Consider the following 21824-nt stretch of genomic DNA (forward strand, 5'->3'; position numbering starts at 1 on the left):
TATACACAATTATCTATCTTGAGGGAAGAAATCATCCAGATCAAAAATGGACATTTTATTTAAATCGACTTCAAATTTAGAAAATCATGTTTTTTTTTAGTGAAGGCCACAAATGAGCTAATTTTTATATGAAATTCTTGATAATTATTTGATGGGCTGCGTTTTGAATTGTGTGTCACGTTTACCTCGTCTACGTTCTTTTTTTTTCAATCCCGCTGGTGAAAATTAGATTCGACGGTGCTACGCCACTTGCAAATGTTCTGGGGAAATATGTTTTTCGAAGTGATGGATGTATTTTTTTATCGGGGATTATATCTGAAGATATTTTGTGAAGTTTTGATTTCTACTTTTATTCGATTTGCTCGAGAGTGCTCTGTAATGGCACCATCAATTGAATTCGTTTCGCGTGACTTATTTTTTTTTATCTCCCGTGCGTGTTGATTCAAAAATTGAATGTGGCTCGTGGATGCTCGATTCGGGATGGATGGAGAATTGCAGTGCGTGCATTTTGATGGGCAGTGCTAAATTACGACTCACGCTATTGTTCATTATTGGAGGAGCGACAGAATGCAGCGGATTTTCGAAAAAAAGAATTTGGTGAGTTTATTCTGATCAGCAGCGCATAATCACAATGCGTAAATATTAACCATTTGTCGGTCAAAACGTCTACCGTACGTATCCTATGGCATTACCCTTTCCATCAACATTCAACAACATCCCGTAACACCTATGAGAGGTCCTAGAGTTCTGTGCATCTTTCTTAAGTAGGTGTTCAATCAATCATCCTTTCCCATTCCCCAGCTTTCGCAAGGCCAGGACAACTCTCGATTATTGGAGGATGCGTCAATCTTGTCTAAGAGTTAGAGGTTAATCCCAAATCTCTGACTTTGGTAACGGACGGGAAGGAGGCAACCCTCATACAATGGTCTAGGACTATACCACCTACGAATTTGTGTAAAATACTTAATGCTTATGCTAATGCTAATGCTAATAACGGCCTGGGGAGCACCGTGATTATACACATGAAGTTTGAATTCTGTGGCAAATTTGGCAAATAAATTGCCTTACAAGCTGAAAAAATTGCATGCAAGTTGGCTGGAATAGTCAATTATTGCATTTTCAACAGCCAATATCTCAAAAATGGGACATGCTATGATATTTTTGAAAACGACAATGAATTCAGCAGCTCTTAATTAAGTGAACAGCGGTATTTTGGTGCTTGAGACAAAAACGTGTTCCGCGTTCAACATAACCTTCAAAATGATATTCAATTATGATGAATCTGGCCTATAAAACTATACTTTGCTTCAAAACCCGTTCCAACCGTTTTATAGTCGTTTTAGAAATATTACATTTTTTCCGAGATCCCAGGGATCCCGGAACGTTTAAAAGTCCAAGGAATGAGACCCTCTCATTTTAACGTCATGGCTTGTCGAATTCTCGTTTCAGCTGCGCCTAGAAAGGGTCCTTATCATCATCGTCATATGACAGGTGAGAGCTGTTAACATTGAAAAAAAAAATGTCTCTGACCATCAGTATGCATATTCCATTGTCAATAAAATATTTCAAAAAGATCTTAAGATTTTTGTTTACAAAGTTTTGTCAAAAAATTGGGGTTTTGGTTTATTTTTGACAACTTTTCAAACTTGGAAGTGATATTAGTTTGGCATATCGAATCCAATTTTATGATTCGACTCATGCATTACAAACTCTTGCACTTCCTTTACATTTCTAACCAGCAACAAAAAAAAAACATTCATTTCAAGAGAATCCTCGTTTGTTGAGATTTATGTTGTTTTTCCTCTTCACAATCAGCATATGCTATTCCACATTCTGGTAAACCAATCTCATGTGCTTTGGTTCAGCTCATTGCCCTCGCAGAGAGTATTTTCCTAATACCAGAATCGTACGAAAGGTCGCATTCACTGAAAGACCGTTTGCGGTCGTTAAATTTGGCAGAGTTTTATAGTTTAACGGGGCCTCTCATAAAGTCCTCATTCACCATCCAAACCTAACAAACTGGAAGAAAGGGCCTCATCGAAAATGTACCCAGATTGAAAAACCACGATGACACGTGTACGGTTGGATAGAAAGCTTACTCGGTTAAAGTTTTACGTTACGTGGGAAAAGTAGGAATTTATCTGTGTTATGAATATTCAGTAGCAAAGCAAAGCTTGGATACGCCTCCAACTACAGATGTCCGAATTTCGCCTGAAAAGCTTTTATGTGAAAAAAGGCAATGTTCCGTGAACGACCTGTTGACATCGGCACCGATGAAAGCGACCTTGTTTACTCATTTGATACACACTTAACCCCTCACCCGGAAACCTGTTCTGTGTAAATTGATTTATATTCTTTGGAAAGTAGTTCATTGAATATTCATTTAAGATTTCCCTTTTAGCTATGGATGGGTGGGTATGGTTGATAACATTTTATAGTTTAATGTGACGCCTATTAGCTGTCTCAGCCAACATAGTCAGGCAAGTTACCATGATGCTATCAAGTGTGTAGTAGCGTATGCAGTTTCAGCGTTCTTGGAATTCATCTCTTTACTACCATATTTATGCTACTCTTAACTATGGAGTGAAGTACAGTTTGCAACGTTTCTCACTTTTCAAGCTTGTTAGAGGTAAATATGCATAATAACAAGAAAGGGCAAATTTAAACGATGAGTTTATTACGGGAGCGTTAAACGATAATAATGTATTCGTTACCCTATGTAAAACTGAATAGGATTGAGGATTAAAATATTTCTTGTTATTATAGAAAGAGTTCAAGAAGGTAATCAGTAGGGTCGGTGTACTAATAACCGCCTATTGATGAAAAGTGAATATAACCGAATACAATTACGTCCAATCATTAGTACAATGCTAGAAATTTCGTCAACCCTTTTATGTTTTTTTTATTTTTTGTAAAATCATTGACTTAAATTTCGACTAAACATGCAAATCCACTTCCATTGAATTGGTTCGTGTTTGCTCTGGGATTAGAAAACCAATCACAACAAATAAAAAAGGACCAATGCAGTCTGTGCTTCTATGGGCGTTGTATCTTTTCCCAGGAAACACGTCTGTGCAATGTTTGTTTCAGTAGCCTTTTTGAATGATTCATTGTGAAGTGTGGTAGACAGGAAAAAAAATCTGACGTGCTAAGAATGCAAAATACACCTCAGGGAACAATTTACCTGGAATGCAATCAAAAGCTATTAGTGAATGAAGAACAATTGTGCTTTCTTCTTCTTCGAAATTGAATGAAACCTACACAACACATAACTGCTTTTTCGACAAAAGTAGGCATTAATGGAGTACCATTTTTTGCCAGTATTATCTTAGCTTAACTTAGACTGGCTTCACATATCAATGGTTGCTATTCCGCGATTGACCAAAGTCTGTGAAGATGCACAAAGAAGCAACTAGAAGTTCAGCTGGGATTGGCCATCATCATCTTCAGTGTGCATAGTTCAGTGCCTCTATTTATACAGGGTCAAGAACGCGCCTTCCTTAGCCGAGTGGTTAGAGTCCGCGGCTACAAAGCAAAGCCATGCTGAAGGTGTCTGGGTTCGATTCCCAGTTGGTCCAGGATCTTTTCGTAATAGAAATTTCCTTGACATTCCCTGGGCATAGAGTATCATCGTACCTGCCACACGATATACGAATGTGAATGGCAAAGAAAGCTCTCAGTCAATAACTGTAGAAATGCTCAGAAGAACACTACGCTGAGAAACAAGCTCTGTCCCAGTAAGGGCGTAAATACCAAGAAGAAGAAGAAGAACGCGCCGGCCACGTCCTTGTAGTCAGGTGGGATAGGAAGAAGGAATGTTAGTGCTATTTGGAGATCTTGTTTACCTCTGCATCTCCACAAAGGATACTGGGAGGAATGTTTGTCAATGAGGAAGATCGTTGGGTCACCGAATGCACTTTGATAAGCGATTAGGCTATGATAAGCAATTATTTGTGAGATATGAACATGCTTATAATCATAATATTTTCAATTGATATGCATAACTCCCAAGTAGCAGAAAACAATGACGACACTTAAAGTGACGAACCATCGAAAGTTTGTTGAACAAATACCAGAACGCAACATTCCTACAGCTGCCAGGACGAAAACATGTGTTATCATATTTTACTCATATGAAAATAAAACAAAAATCGATTGACTGGACCATTAAAGAACACTCTTATGCCGATACATACAGAGGCAAACCATTCAAAGTTAGTTGCATAAAGTGAACCTTTTGCGAGTCTACACTTAAAGTGTCGAACCATTCAAAGCTTTTTTCAATTACAAAAATAAAGAAAAAGGGTGCTTCAGAAAATCATAAATAATTTATCAATAAGAGTATATGCCAACACTCACAGTGACAAACCATTCATAGTTTGTTGAAAAATCATTCTTACCTCCCACCGTTGTAACGATTAAACGTGCAGTCATACATATTTTACAGATTTCAATTAAAAGCAAGAAACGAGCTCACCAGTTGATCCTTCATCCTTAACTCAGCAGCAACAATCCACTTTCACTCACACTTCGCTCAACGCATACAGACTAACTGAGAAAGAAATCACTCTGATACAAAAGGGATTTGCACTGATGATGCAAAAAAATACGACCCGTTTGCTTGAGCTTCCCCGAAGTACTGCCCAACAAATCGCGCGCAAATGGAGAATAGGGAACCGCACCGATGACACGAAAAAAAATGAACACGCTTGGGCTTCTCTGCAGCACTGCTAAAAGCCTTTGATTGTCGCATTATCGGTGATTATCTGAAAGTGCACACTTTCAAAAATAGTATCATATCGTTTAAAATTATAAGTTTGTCAGTTTCTAGAGTATGAAGGAGGTCTTAGAGAACATTTCTATCATGGTCACCATATAATATTTTGCTAGAATCATGATTTTGGAAGTAATTACGACTTATGGGTTGAATGTGTCTTAATTATGTTTCAAAATTTAATATAATGTAAATACAGAGGATTATAATAACTTTTTGAAAAAGAAATTTGTTCCATTAGTTAGGGACAAAATTTACACCGACTCATAGTTTTGCATCAATACAGAACCGCTTACCACAGTTTTATAAAACCTAAATCACAATTCTTCAGAATACTTATTTTAATTTAACTATTCTTATGTCTCCAGCACCCAAGTAACCATAAGCACTAATAATAAGCCCTTAATCAGCATCATAGATGCGTACATGCATTATAATAGCACCACAAATGCTTACACACCTTATAACAGCACTTCCGCTGCATAGAAACCCTATTACAGCATCATTAAAGTTTCTAAGCCTGATGCATACAGGCATTAAATATGCACTATATTGGCCTTATATTCGAATACAGGGCAGGTTTGAATGCCATCCAGTGTTTTGACAGATATACCACGTGCTTTGTGTTTGCATATAGTGGTAAGAGGGAGTCAAACATAATTCTTCTCACTACTACAATTGCAGGTTTTATGCAGTGCTGGGAATGGTAATAGTATAGGCTTGAATTTCGCGAAAATCACGTGGCTCTCTCACTACAGTAGTTTAAAATCGTGAATCTCATCAAATAGCCTATATTGGGTACATGAATCTCCCTAAATTAGTAGGGTCGGTGTTCCCTTAGTGGACGGTCCCCTATAGTCGCACTAGTGGCTTTTTACGGCCGTTTCGCTAGTAATCGTAGCAAAATAATTTTTGGCATGAAGATCAGTAGCTATTTATCTAAGTACCATTGACACACAGCTCGATTTTGTTCAAAAAATGATCGAAATAAATAGTTTTGCTTAAAATTTTAGCTCCCTTGCACCTATAGTTAACCTATTGTTCCTATAGTAGCACTACTAAGAGAAACTATTTTGTTATTGAACATAATAGTCGATAAATTAGGAACTTATTTACATCAATCGAACGCTTTTGATCCACACTTCAAAGGAAAAATATAAAAGTTTTGTAAAAATACGGTTTTGATTTGTGTTTTGCCTATTCCGTGAGGCTAGTGCTACTATAGGAACAGAAATTAGGAATAGTGCTACTATAGGCACATGTGTTCCTATAGTGGCACAAGCGATAATAAATACAAAAACATGAGTTTTCTTATGTTTCATAATTTTTCCACAAAGCCAAGATAAAAAGCTTTCAGATGATCTAAAAATAATTCCGCAGGCTTTATTTTTCGATTTTATACGAATATTTGTTCTTAGCTATGCGGCTATTGGTACATCGACCCTAGTGTCATTGAAGGCTCTAAATGCGGGAAATGCAGCGGGAAATAGAACATTTTTCTACAGTAATTTTGGGTTGCCCTTAGCAACGGGTGTTTTGCAATTTTCAAGCTTTTTGCCTACAGCAGCGATGGGCGTGAGTTTCACTGGCTTCGCTGACTGTGATTGGCTTTGTTTGACTACTGTAGAGTGAATTTCAGATTTTTTCCCAACCCTGGTTTTATTACGGGGAAAAGTGATGGTTTAAATTGGTCACTTTTCTTTCCAATACTATTCATCTTATGTGGCCGTAGGAGCAAAGGAGCAGGACAACAACTCAACAATACGGGTGTCGCAGGTTCGAGACGCAAAATGAGGAATTTCATCATCATAAAACGAGGATCAAAATGTGACAATTGCTAGTCCTCAAAAGGATGAAAACTACCAAAACGAATATGTCTGATACGGAGAAGTACTATCTGTATCATTTTATTACATTTTTTCCATACTATTAGAGGTTTCCGTTTTCATTCATTCATTTATTTACCTCGTGTACCAGTTGCTTGGCCGCATACGCGAAAGCTCTCTTGCTGCGTACGCGAAAGCACAAAATATTCGCCCTAAAAACCTGGCGAAAACAACTGACGTTTCTCACGTGGCAGCATTAGTGGTGCAGAGAAGCACGGTTATATCTTGGCACTATAATGGCACGCTATTTCGCCTTTTCTGGCATTATAATAGCATTATATGCGTATATAAAACTGACATGCATCAAATGATTACCCTATATGCGCATATAATGCTGTTACCGTACCGCATAATCGAGCTTACTGGTTACCCAAGTATGGATCACCAATGAAAAAAATCTGTTCTCAAAACAAATATGGTGTAACTATGTGAAGTTAGATTGATATTACTATCGTTCTTGTTATTAGCGCTAGAAATGTTACATTTTAATACTTTAAAATTAAAAAGTATCTTGAGCAATTCTCGCTGAAACCAGGCCGCCATCGGCACCCATCGTTAGAATTCCAATTTTATGTCTCTGATCGCTAGCTTTCGATAAAACTTAAGGGTGGTCCTTTTTGTTTTCTCAAATTGGTGGACCCCTCGTACGCCAGCTAGCTAAACAGTTTGCAAAAAAGCCCATTTTTTGATAAATCTTGGGTATTTCTTCACGTGATATGTCTCATATTTCCCTTGGAACACATACCAAACTTAATGGCATCGTATAGAGAAAGGATATAGCTTTCATTTGAAGTTAAAAAAAATTCGGCGGCCATTTTGAATTTGGCCGCCATCTTGAATTGTGTTAGAAAAATCGTTTTTTCACCATTAGCGCACCGCTCGTTTTGAATTCTGAGATCACCATCAGAAAGCTGAGGAAAAATTGCGTAAGATAGGCTACAGAAACTAGGTGTGCAATGGTATTTACCCTATGAAATGAACGATTTTCTAAAACATGTTCCACGATTTTGACGTATATGGCGAGTGCAATCAATGCAAACATCATTTTTGGTACAACAAAGATACAAGTTTTCAATAGTTGGTGTATTTTTCGAGTCAGATGAAGAATAGGAGTATTATTTTGAGTGAAAAAATCTGGCGGCCATCTTGGATTTTGACGCCATCTTGGTTTTAAGTAGTAGAATGAGTTTTCACCTTGATAACACTCAACATGTTGAATTTTAATGCCACCGTTACACTTACTATTCTTCTTGTTCTTCTTTTTCCTGACGTTACGTCCCTACTGGAATAGAGGCAGCCCCTAAGCTTTAAAAATAAATTAACAAGTAGAATTTTTTAACGCTTATTTGCCACCTGAATGATTGTTCTGCATATCTGGGAGTTGAAAAATAGCATTAATTCTTTCATTTATTTGGTCTAAAACCATTGATAGAAATGAACAATCTGTTGAACAGCTAAAATAAGATAAGAAATAAAGAATCTGTTTGTTTTTAAACGGAGATCTTTAATTAATTAAACATGAAGAGCGCTGAGATGGTAAAAAATCATTCTACTGCTAAGAACTAAGATGGCGTCGAAATCCAAGATGGCCACCAGATTTTCCGAACTCAAAATGATTCACCTGAGTTTCGGCATTACGTCCACATTAGAACAAAGCCTGCTTCTCACCTTTCAATTTCGCTATTTTTCACATGCATGTTGGGTGTTAGTAAAAACAATACTTTATGATTCAGAAAATCAAGGTTTTTTTTTGCTTAAAAATTTAAGATTTCCATTCTAAATTAATGCACTTTTGGAAATGTTTTACGTTAAAACTACAGATATTACCACAAAACTTACTAATGTCCCAACGCACAATTTATAAACTTCATTCGATGGCAAAAAAAGCATATGATAAAAAAAAAAATTTGTTTATTTCAATCAATGTTTTTGGACGGTATTTATTCATTAAATTTATTTATTCATAATAACTGAATTCAAAGATATGTCGAAGAAATATTCTGTTATTAAAAATCGTATTATAAAAGAAAATTCATATTTAATAACCTGTATTTATAACTAATAAAGCTGAGTATCAGGCTCGGTTCCACTAGGGACGTAACGTCAGGAAAATGAAGAATAATAAGAAGAAGAGTATACGTAACCTTGTTTGTATTGGTAACCTCTAAATTCGACATGCTGAGTGCTATCAAGGTGAAAAATTCATTCTACTAGTCAAAATCAAGATGGCGTCAAAATCCAAGATGGCCGCCAGATTTTATCACTCTAAATAATACTCCTATTCTTCATCTGACTCGAAAAATACACCAACTATTGAAAACTTGTATCTTTGTTGTACCAAAAATGATGTTTGCATTGATTGCACTCGCCATATACGTCAAAATCGTGGAACATGTTTTAGAAAATCGTTCATTTCATAGGGTAAATACCATTGCACACCTAGTTTCTGTAGCCTATCTTACGCAATTTTTCCTCAGCTTTCTGATGGTGATCTCAGAATTCAAAACGAGCGGTGCGCTAATGGTGAAAAAACGATTTTTCTAACAAAATTCAAGATGGCGGCCAAATTCAAAATGACCGCCGGATTTTTTTTAACTTCAAATGAAAGCTATATCCTTTCTCTATACGATGCCATTAAGTTTGGTATGTGTTCCAAGGGAAATATGAGACATATCACGTGAAGAAATACCCAAGATTTATCAAAAAATGGGCTTTTTTGCAAACTGTTTAGCTGGCTGGCGTACGAGGGGTCCACCAATTTGAGAAAACAAAAAGGACCACCCTTAAGTTTTATAGAAAGCTAGCGATCAGTGACATAAAATTGGAATTCTAACGATGGGTGCCGATGGCGGCCTGGTTTCAGCGAGAATTGCTCCTTAATTTTATCTAAATATAATGAAAAATAGGTATACATTGATTCACACTAATTCATACAAAAAAAAAATTTATAACTAGAGTAAATTGGAGAAAATTCATCCATTTTTACACATAAGTTATACAGAAGTATAGTAGGATTATTCCTAACGATTTATTCGAAAAACACTCGTAATTTAAAAATATTAGTTACATTTACTTTTGAATAACAAACTGAAATCCTTTTATTCTATTTATGAACATATTTGTATCATCTGTCTAGAACAATTTATATGGTCAAATAAGGTACGATTATATGCTTTCATTTAAAAATTAGTATATTTTGCTCTTTTGCTACTCAGCTTAGATAAACCACGAAAAGTTTCGTGTAAATTTTGAAATTATTATTGAAGATTTTGCCCTCTAATAGACTCACACCTAAATAATTTTGTCGCACCAAAATATTCTTCCACCATGTTTGTCATATAAAGGATGGCGTCGTAGCTAAAAAACCAACAAGTAACGTACATGTAACGCATTATGTTCGATTGTACATTGAATGCAAGGTGCGTCCTTCTATGAAGGTGCCATATAAACTGACGTGTGACTATTTATTTTTCCACATTGAAAATGTGCACGAGAATCTATTCATTAACTAAACGAACAATAATGTTTTATATTGTTTTATACCAGAAAGGTTAAAAAAACTTTTAGATGGACAACATTTGCGTCTATAAAAAAATATTCAAATTCTCGTAAGCAGTCTGCCAATAAATAATAATAATACTTGATCCACTTACCCCACCCCATAAAAAAGCAGGGGTAAGTGGACCATGTACAATATATCTGTATTTATTTATGAAAATCACATGTTTTTTATTCTGATTCATTTAATTAGAACTGAAATGCTCACCATGTATCGAAAAAATAATATTATTCGACTTTAGACAGAGATACAATGGATTTCTGATTGATGGAAAACAATTTTCAAATAAATTATTTTTTGCAGCTAACAAGTTTGCTTGTGTTAGTGTACTTTTAGTGCCAGTTTTGCAATAGTATCAGTGTGGGGGTAAGAATATAACCTAAAACTAAGCATTGGTGCAAAAACATTCAACATATTCAAGTATTTATGCTTAATATTGACGAATGATCCACTTACCCCACTGATACACTTCCCCCACTGTTCCTTATTTATTATTTAACACATACGCTTTACCGCGTTTACATACTAACTTGTTTGCAATTTAACAGTTCATTAGGATTAAGTGGAAAGTACTGGTTACGTATCCACCTTGAGTTGGCACTATTTCATCTATAACCATTTGTTAACAACGCACATTTTCAGGCACTCGTTCGTGATTACACAATTTCCTCCTTTCTCGATGATGGTTTCTTGCTACCCATCGAAAAAACATGTTCAACTCTCCGATTTCCGCCAGCAAAATTCAAAATCACACCCAACTAAAAGCGTTTCCTTTTCCATTTCGCACAGATGCCGCCGCTACCGCAAACAACGAGACGACGATAGAGTCGGGCTACTTTGGAATCAAGTGGGTAAAGCTGTTCCACGAATCGTTCAACGGCTTACACACATCAGGCAAGACCATTACTCAACAGGACCTCGTGGGTGCCCTCGTTCTTTGCCAGAAGACTTCGCTTCCAGGACCGACTGACGATGCGTAAAATCACGTGAAACCGCAACGTGTTTGGAATCTCAATGGGGAAGAAGAATTTAAGGTGTTTTACAAAGTGATTTCTTGTGGTGAAAAATAAGGCGGATTTCTGTTTGTGGCTCGTGATTTGGGGGCTTGAGTAATGAGGGCGGTTTCACGAATATGTCAGCAGTCGAGATTTAGCGGGACAGCTTGAAGAATTTTAAAGACTATTCGCATGAGTGACTTCTGAGGAAGATAAACATTTTCGCAAAAGTTGAATTGTACGACCGTGCGCCAGGATCGGAAACGGAAAATGGCCATCCTTCATTCATGTTGCCTTTATAGGACGGTTAGGAAAGGGAGCTATGCCAGTGTCATCTATACATTTGTAAGTATAACCTTTTTATATTCTTCAAACGGACTCAGCTGAATGGATACCAACTCAGAATTCGTAAATATTATGTAGGTATCAACGTGAAATACATACACTTATTTTCAGAGGAATTACTTACAATTCTTCAAGCAATCTAAGCCATTATTATGAAGCATTTCTTAAAATATGCATCAGAATATACCTGTAGGGTGTTCAACAGAAAAAATAACTAATTCTGAAGAAAAAAAAATGTTTCTGAAACATATCTGTGAAATTCATTGAGGGAATCTTGGAGAAACTGCCGAAAATGTTCTTAGCAGGATTGCAGAAAAAATCTCATGAAGAATTACAAGACTGCTTCCTGAAATATGTTCTAAAAGAATACTTGCAGTTATTCTTAAAGAGTTTAGTGAATTTCACCGCAGGGATTATTTGAATAACCACTTGAAAATTTTCAGTGGAAATGCAATCATTCTGACCATCTTCTGATGACATCTCTGATGAACTTTCGACGAGTTTATTAGTGATTTTTATCATAAGCCTTTCAAATATTTCTGTCGAAATATGTAGGGAATATGTTCAAGATATTTCCTAATGATAAAAGTGCCTAATAGAAATCAATAATCAACCATGAAACTTCCAATTAAAAATTTGTTATCGCATCGTATGGCATTAGTAGCGCAACAAAGCTCGACCTAAAGTTTCTACACACCATTATAAACCACTTCATTCGTATCTCATTTCCACCATGGAACTTCATTCCCAATGTCGGGCTCGTTAGATCGTCGATTAACCATAATGAAAATATATTGGCAAAGTTGTTATCACATATGTAGCACACATTAAAAGCTGCAATACATCCACGCTATAAAGCGCTCAGGCCGCAAGCAACAGATTATCCCTCGGAGACAGCACCGAAAAAAAATCCTTGGCAAAGAGAAACAAAAAATCTGCTGCTGCTGCTGCTGCCAAGTGATCCTTGTGCTCTGAGGCTGCAAGTACATTATGTGCTACAACAACTAGCATGACCAGAAGCATGGTTGCGTCATATCAGGTCAGCTGTCCTGTCCGTCCGGTACTGTCCAGTAGACGGAAACTGTCACATACGTTGAGCGTGATAGAAAAGCAGCTTGTTTTGCCCTTTTTGGCATCCTTATTCATACTGCCATAAAACACGCCACGTGCATCGTAAATAATGGAAAAGTGCTCTATTAAAACCGAAGTGGGTTTTCTTACAAACTCACTTATTTAAAGGTTTTCTTAATAATTCGTGTTTAATTTTTCAAATATGATCAAAGGAAGCTTAATTCGTTTCAAATGAGAATATGAGAAGATTAATCCCTTTACTACCAGCATCATTTTTTTACCATAAAAAATATCTTAATCACTAAAACCTTTTTTGTTTTGAATATTTTTGTTCCTTTTTTATTTTAAGAACTTGCGTCAGTTTTGAACATTAGTCATCTGGTTCAGAAGATATTCCGATATTCCTTGGGGAATCGATACACAGCCATAACACATGTTAAAATCTCAAGCTATAAATGTTTTCTCACGTTCCGTTACTCGCTTTTCAAAACATTAATTTGATGAAAATCTGTTGTAAAAGAGGAGCAAATTGGTGCATCCGTTTTTTGAGTAATGACCCTTTATGTATTTGGTTCCGCTCTGACCTGGTGGAACTTGAAAACGGTCATATGGCATCGTTTGGCACATCACGGTGCCCCGACAGACCGTTATTATGCAAAAAAAATGTCCATCAAATCTGAGTACAGGGCTCGATTCCTGAGGTAATTCTGCACTTCTGGACCAATTTTTAAAAAAATCCCCAGAAGGAATCTTGAGAAATCTAGTTTTGAAGTTTTTGACTTGAAAATTCAATTGAATCCACATTAAAATTACATAAAAGCATTAAAAAAACTACAATAAAGCTCAAAAAAGTTGGCTAAACTGTTCGCAGCTAGTATATAATTGTTACCGTTGTTATAATTAGTAATATTTACAACTGACTTAACTTACCAGAGTGGTTTAGGTATATTTTTACATGGCTCAAAGCAGTAAGTTTAGTTAACTAGATTAAAATAAATTTCAATATGATATTGATGCTTTGTTCGATAAACGTGAATCATTCAATGCTGGATATTATTTATTTAAAACTTATTTTTTTAATTTTCATACTAAGTGACCAGCCCACTTAAGTCTACCGTATTCATTTTGCTTAATAAAATTTGCTTCTATGTACATCTGGTACTACTCCTAATGTTTACGTATAGTTTCCCACCGAGTATTGCCCTCAGCATTTTAGGTACCTGTTCTACATTCGCAGCCACAACAGGATTTTAAGTACACGGAAAACATGATTGTCATATGTCACAAGGGTTCGAAGATTCACAAAGTCTTCAACAACTTCAAACAAATCCCCAATAGCTACTTAACTATCAACATCACTAGGACTTTCATTTTATATAGGGAGACTTACGGCTACGGCACCATTCGGCAACCAAATTTCAAACGCCATTAACACAGTATTTTTCTATCAAAACACATCAATGAAAACATTCAGATGATTCTTTGTTCTGCTCGCTTCCCGCTGACGAGATTTCCGAGAGGTTCATCAGCAGATCTTATGGGAAAGTTGCCGAAGTGAATGAGGCTGCCGACAATAGTCACACTGACAAGAGATGTTCGCAGCGTTGTAAAAACTTTTCCAAAAGCATTTTGACAAGTCTGTCGGCGTGAATCGCATAAATGTAAACAGACAAACACGGAATTTGTCTGCTGATGTCCGAGAAAATAACAAAAGAAGGGCGGCATTGGCTTAAACTGCGATGAATACGTAAGTTCCGCTACCTGTAACCATTTACTCCGTTTTAATTGAATTCATTGTTAACTTGTTTATTGATTTCTAGGACACGTTTGACTCAGTTACAAAAATCTAGCTGTGACAGGTAATATCATAGACTTAAAAAGAAGATGGTAATTGTGGTGAAGTATACATATCTATCTATAATGATAATTGTTTTAGAATATTACATCTAGATAGAAGTCAGTAAAAATGGTTATTAAGGAGACAGCACTGATGAATATTATCACGCAATAAACATAATTCGCATATTAAGCCCAATTCAATGTGTACTCTTTAGACTGCGTTCTGTGATTGAACGAAACGTTCCTTGGAGAGTTATTTGAATTTGTGTAGACAATTGATATGGAAAAATCCAACTGTCATATTAGAGAGGAAGAGCGAGAGCGAACAAAACAAAAGAGACAATCGGAAATCCGACCAAGCAGCGATCGTTCAAAGAAAGCTGAAATCAGTTAATCGGTGATAGTTGAGAGCAACGGACGCGTTGTGGAAAGATATTAGAGGACACTTATCGTCCTCTTATATTTCGGCAGGATACGACATCCATATCCAAAATCAATCCATATCCAATTCAAATCCAATTCAATTTCAATCGATATCCAATCAAAATCCTATCTAAATTCAATCCAAGTCCAATCCAAATGCAGTCCAAATACAATCCAACCAAATTTAATTTTAACCCAATTCAAATCCAATTCAACTAATTCAATCCAATCGAATCCAAATCCAATCTAAATCCAATTCAAATCCCATTCAATTCCAGTCAAAGTCCAACTTCAACCCAAATAAAAATCCAAATCCAATTCCATTCCAATCCAAATCCTATTCATTTCCATTCAATATCCAATCCAATCCAAATCCAACTTCAACCCAATTACAAATCCAAATCCAATTCAATTCAAATCAAAACCCAAGCAAAATCCAATTCAAATTCAATCTGAATCCAATACAAATTCAATTCAAATCCAATCCAATCTGAGTCCGATTCAAAACCAGTCCAAATTCAATACAAACGCAATTCAAATCCAACTTAAAACCAATCCGAAGCCAATTCAACTCCTATCCAAATCAAAAATCAATCCATATCCAATTCAAATCCAATTCAGTTTCAATCGAAATCCAATCAAAATCCAATCCAATCCAACCTGAGTACGATTCAAAACCAATCCAAATTCAATACAAATGCAATTCAAAACCAACTTGAAACCAATTCAAAGCCAATTCAATTCCAATCCAAATCCAACTTCAATCCAAATATGATTCAATTTCAATCAAAGTCCAATTCAAACCCAATCCAATCCAAATCCAAATCCAACCCAACTCCAACCAAAATCCAATTCAAATCCAATACGCATTCAATCCGAGTCCAATACAAATCCAATCCAAATGCAATTCAACTCAAATTCAGTTTCAATCGAAATCCATTCAAAATCCAATCCAGTCCAAATCCAATTCAAATGCAGTCCAAATTTAATCCAACCAAATTAAATTCTTATCCAATCAAAATCCAATTCGAATCCAATCCGAGTCCAATACAAATTCAATTCAAACCAATCTAAATCCAATCCAAATCCAATTCAAAACCAATCCAAATCCAATTCAACTCCGATTCAAATCCAAATTCAATCTAAATCCAATCCAATTGCAGTCCAAATACAATCCAACCAATTTAAATTATAATCCAATCCAAATTTAATGTAAAACCAATCCAAATGCTGCCCGAATACAGTCGAACCGAATTAATTTCTAATCCAATCCAAGTCCAATCCAAATCAAATCAAAATGCAATTCGATTCCAATCAAAAATCCAACTACAATTTAAATCCAATCCAAATCGAATCCAATTCAATACAGTTCAAAGTCCAATCAAATCGTTATCCATTCCGAATCCAATCCAAATACAATCAAACCAAATTAAATACTAATCCAAATCCGATTCGATTCCTATAAAAATCCAATCCAATCGAATCCAAATCCAATTTAAATCCAATTCAAATCCGATTCAATTCCAGTCAAATTCCAATTCAAATCCAATCCAATCCAAATCAAATTAAACTCCAATACAAATTCAATTCAAATCCAATCCAATCTGAGTCCGATTTTAAAACCAATCTAAATTCAATACAAATGCAATTCAAATCCAACTTAAAACCAATCCGAAGCCAATTCAACTCCAATCCAAATCCAAAATCAATCCATATCCAATTCAAATTCCATTCAATTTCAATCGATATCCAATCAAAATCCTATCTTAATTCAATCCAAGTCCAATCCAAATGCAGTCCAAATACAAACCAACTAAATTAAATTTTAAAACCAATCCAAATCAAATCCAACTAATCCAAATCCAAATATAATCCAAATCAGATTCAATTCCAATCAAAATCCAAAATTCAATCCAATCGAATCCAAATCCAATCTAAATCCAATTCAAATCCGATTCAATTCCAGTCAAAGTCCAACTTCAACCCAAATACAAATCCAAATCCAATTCAATTCCAATCCAAATCCTATTCATTTCCATTCATTATCCAATCCAATCCAAATCCAACTTCAACCCAAATACAAATCCAATTCAATTCCAATCAAAACCCAAGCAAAATCCAATTCAAATTTAATTTAAAACCAATCCAAATGCTGCCCGAATACAGTCGAACCGAATTAATTTCTAATCCAATCCAAGTCCTATCCAAATCAAATCCAAATCCAATTGAATTCCAGTCAAAAATTCAACTACAATTTAAATCCAATCCAAATCGAATCCAATTCAAGGTCCAATCAAATCGTTATCCATTCCGAATCCAATCCAAATACAATCAAACCAAATTAAATACTAATCCAATCCAAATCCAATTCATATCCAATCCAAATTCAATCCGTTTACAAAAAAAAAAAAAAAAACATTTGTCGGTATGCGCAAATCATAATTAAACACTTCATGAACTTATGGAACTTTCAGTACATCCTCCCTCAATATTTTACTGGTTCACTTTTTCGGCATTTGTATTTTGTTTCCTGAACTTTATATTAATTAACATTTCGCATCCACTTTATCTTCATTACAATTTTGTAATTATTTCTTATCTATTTTTATCTTCACTTTTTTTTTATTCCTTGAGCAGCTTATTTTTTTTTTTTTGTATTCATTGTCTCATGTATTTTTTTCCACGCATGTTTGAGTCCCATTTTTATTTTGACTCCATTATTATTTGTTTATTTCGCTCAGTTCTGGCCCCATTTATTTTTTGGCTCCATTCATCTCATTTTGCTCTACTTGTGACTTCATTTATTTTTTTGACTTCATTTATTTTTTTGGCCTCATTTATTTTTTTTGACTCGATTCGTCTCGCTCTGTTTCCAGCCTCATATATTTTTTCCGGCTCGAGTTTTCTCTATGACGATGCTCTATTCTCAGCTTCTTTGTTTGGTCCATTTATCTCATTTTGTTCATTTTGTTTAATTCTGGTAATTCATTTTTTTTTCTTTAATCACTCAACTTCCTTTTTTGTTTCAACTTACTCAGGAATACGCACATGTGCTCACCTACTGACTGCGCCATGTCGTATCCTGCCGAAATATAAGAGGACGATAAGTGTCCTCTAATATCTTTCCGCAACGCGTCCGTTGCTCTCAACTATCACCGATTAACTGATTTCAGCTTTCTTTGAACGATCGCTGCTTGGTCGGATTTCCGATTGTCTGTTTTGTTTTGTTCGCTCTCGCTCTTCCTCTCTAATATGACAGTTGGATTTTTCCATATCAATTGTCTACACAAATTCAAATAACTCTCCAAGGAACGTTTCGTTCAATCACAGAACGCAGTCTAAAGAGTACACATTGAATTGGGCTTAATATGCGAATTATGTTTATTGCGTGATAATATTCATCAGTGCTGTCTCCTTAATAACCATTTTTACTGACTTCTATCTAGATGTAATATTCTAAAACAATTATCATTATAGATAGATATGTATACTTCACCACAGTAATATCTTAACATAAACAGGAAACTGATTAAGCTGATAAATACAATTAAGTGTAAGAATTGTGGATGAGGTGCCTGCTTTTTTTTGTAAAGTTACATGGATTGATGAGTTTTTGAATTTACTGTTCAGTATTGCGTTTTGTCGTATATACTTCTTGATGACTTTATAGTCAATTTTTCGAAACGACAACACTGATTGCTGCTACTTTCATACGTTACGACACCGCCATTTCATAAAATAAGCGATCAGCTTTCAAAAACGTCTCGTAAAATGGGCTATTGGAATCGATCGCAATGCAGTAGAGCAGGGGCAGAGGCAGTGCTTGATAGGGATGTATGTTAAAGTGATGATGAGCTATAGAACACTTGTGGCGTGTTATATTGATATTTTCTGTGTTGTAAAAACGTGTTCTGGCTGCGAATATCTCCTTTTGCGGATTAGGTAAACAACTTAGAGACCCGCAACCAAGCATGTGAAAATTCACTCACTCACTCGAACGCCACCGAACAAAAATTGCAAAATATCTGCTGCTACCGAACATTCAGTAATAACTGAACTGTAGGGTGATGTGCTAGTATCCATCGTATTAAGCATTGATCAGTGAGAACTGCAATTTTCACAGTATTGCAGTGAATGATGCTAATACAAACCGATGCCAAACAATTCTTTCTCAAAACGGCTTTAGCATTGTACAATAACATTCTGATAAATCTTGATCTGTTTTTGGAAATAATGCAAAGAAAATGCATCTTACCGAATTCTCAATCCGTCGAATCGTTTTCAACTCCGTCGAAATCAGTTTCCAGATTCGTCTCACAACTTACGGCTCACTGTGATGTATTGAGTGGTCAAAACACAACATATCAATGCTATAATAAAATGTTTTACTAGAATATATAGATCTACTGGCATCTCCCTCCATTCCTTCTGCATGTTGGAATATACTAATTTTCTTAACATTAATTGTTCGTCATCAAAATTCAGCCCAAACATATGAACACAATTCCTTTTGACCATACAATTATGGCATTTGCTCACAGTACAGCGAAAACAACACAATCAAAGGAACCATATTTTTACGTCGAGCGTCGCGCACACATTGATGCGCACAAGCTTTTTTTTCTCAGTACGACGGATTGAACTTTGTTAACATTCTCAATTATACGCGGCGGTTGTGGAAATTTCGTAAAATTTGGTGATTTATTGAAGTTTTACGGCGTGTGATTGGAATGAAATCCTGCAGTGAAGAAGTACGAAGGTTTTCCATGGTGAAAATAAGTGCCCGGCGAACTAAGTCACCCACGGGGGCGGGAAGAAACTTGTGTTGGAAAGTGGTGTGGCTCAGTCGATCGCTAAGCATTTCGCTCAAATCGTATTCGTCCATGCGATTTCGGTGAAAAAGTGCAAAGGTAATAATTGAACTGAAGTTATTTACCGAAAAACAGTAGTTTTATTGCATTTTTGGTGTACAAGTGTACAAATCATATCAGCTTTCACAAAATTACACTTGGATAATGAATCTATGTTGCAGGTAAGTTTGAATATCCGCCGTAGTGGAACATTTAAAGTTTGATACGACGAATAGTAGCGCTTACGACGAAGTAGAACAAAACCCTACTGGGTGGAGTGTATCATGAAAGTGTCGTAACCGATTGTGTTAAAGCGAGAATCGGAAGGAACACGAAGAGAATACCAATACACTTGTATCTGCGAGGCACGAGAGAACGCATTTAGCATCTATTCGCCAAATGCATTGAATTGATTGAGCGGATTCCCACTCACTCAATCATTCCGTGGTGTGGATTGCCAGTCAATGAACACTCATCAGCACGCAAACCCGTATGTCGCTCAAACGGAATCAGAATGTAAACAATCATTCGGAATTGCATTCGGCTGCTTTCGGCATTCAGAACCGGTAGCGACGCAATAAGTTGCCTTTTTTTTTCGCTAGTGCTCGCCGAAGAAGCAGAATGGGCACTGGAAATTGAAACGTTCAGCTTGGCTAAAAACCGGCAGTTTCGCTCCTGACTGTACGTGGAAGCGAATGAGAGAAACGCTATAACTGAGTGAGTGTTTCCCATGCTTGCCCGTAACTTGTAATGGGGAACGACGTTTCATCATCATTTTCAATTTGCCCTGTACAAAACGCTGATTCTTGTTTCTCTAACCAAATTTATTTAGGAACAGGAGCGAAAACTATTAAGCGAATAAAGTACGGCAAACTTTAACGTGTTGGTCATTTAGTGAAAACGCTGGAATAAAAACAACATTCATCAGGTGGGGGTCAGCGGCCCTGTAGAAGACATCCACGTAAGTTCATTCTGATATTGACGTGAGCGTACCAGAGCAACCAAATCATTCCAGGTTTGAAACAAACGTTTGATACTTGCTCTAATCGACTATAACAATAATCACATGGCTCATCCTCTGACTATTTTTATGTCACATTTATTGTGAGATCCTTGGTTTTTTATGGAAATAACAATATAAGTAATTGTAAATATATTATTTTGTATTATTTAAATCGGTTTAACGTAGAAAACAACAATTAGTTAAACTTAAACCAGTGAACTATAAAAAACATACTTCAGCCACTCCGGTAAGTTGAGTCAGTTGTAAATATTTTTAATTATAACAATGGTAACAATTGTATACTACAGTTTGGCCAACTTTTTGAGCGATTTTGATATGGTTTAAATCGAAATTTTTAGTTAAAAACATCAAATCAAGATTTCTCGAGTTTCCTCCTAGGGATTTTTTTTTAAATTGGTCCAGAGATGCAGAATGAACTCAGGAATCGAGCCCTGTGCTCAGATTTGATGGACATTTTTTTAACATAATAACGATCTGTCGGGGCACATATACCATTACATTTCGAATGAACTGAAGGCACTATACCATTACATTTCAAATGAGCTAAAGTGGGCCTCGTCTCATGAAGTATGCAGTGTGGTTATCGTCAGGGTGAAAAATTAAACATTTTATTATATTTAATTATTTGGCCGTAATATCTAAATTATTATTTTGAGATGAGCTGTTGTCTTAAACATTTGCATTGAAGCTTCTGAAATAATAATCTCCAATTTTCCAATCTCTCAATCGAATGATATTGTTTGGAGTTATGCTGCTTCAATAATTGGTATTGAGGCTAAACATGTTTCAGTCTGTTTTTTTATGTTACTCACACAGACTGCTCTTTCAAGTTATTCTGTTGCAATAAATATTGTTGCAATATTTCGTACATTAAATTAACTTTCTTTCTTAAATAGAGTTAAACTGTTAAACAAAAAAGATATATAGATATACAATAATTCCAAGTTGTTCCAAGTTCAGAAATAATTGTTTTATTTAAGATTCATAGAACGTTAATCGAAATGTCCATGTTTGTACTATGCTTATCTTTTTTTTATAAGCAATGCTCAACAGTCTTC

At 35.7% G+C, this 21824-nt stretch overlaps 1 protein-coding gene across 3 annotated transcripts in view; it reads left to right on the top strand.

Annotated features, from left to right (window-relative positions):
* Positions 1-21824, top strand: part of LOC110676202 — a 236411-nt gene that overhangs the window by 73008 nt on the left and 141579 nt on the right. For all 3 annotated transcript variants that reach the window (XM_021843140.1, XM_021843141.1, XM_021843142.1), the window contains one exon: positions 11009-11559. In XM_021843140.1, the coding sequence (XP_021698832.1) occupies positions 11485-11559 (75 nt within the window). In that variant the 5' untranslated portion in view covers positions 11009-11484. The remainder of the gene's footprint in view (positions 1-11008; positions 11560-21824) is intronic.

Source organism: Aedes aegypti, chromosome 2 (genome assembly GCF_002204515.2).
Source record: "Aedes aegypti strain LVP_AGWG chromosome 2, AaegL5.0 Primary Assembly, whole genome shotgun sequence".
In the NCBI taxonomy this organism is placed as follows: Eukaryota; Metazoa; Arthropoda; class Insecta; order Diptera; family Culicidae; genus Aedes; species Aedes aegypti.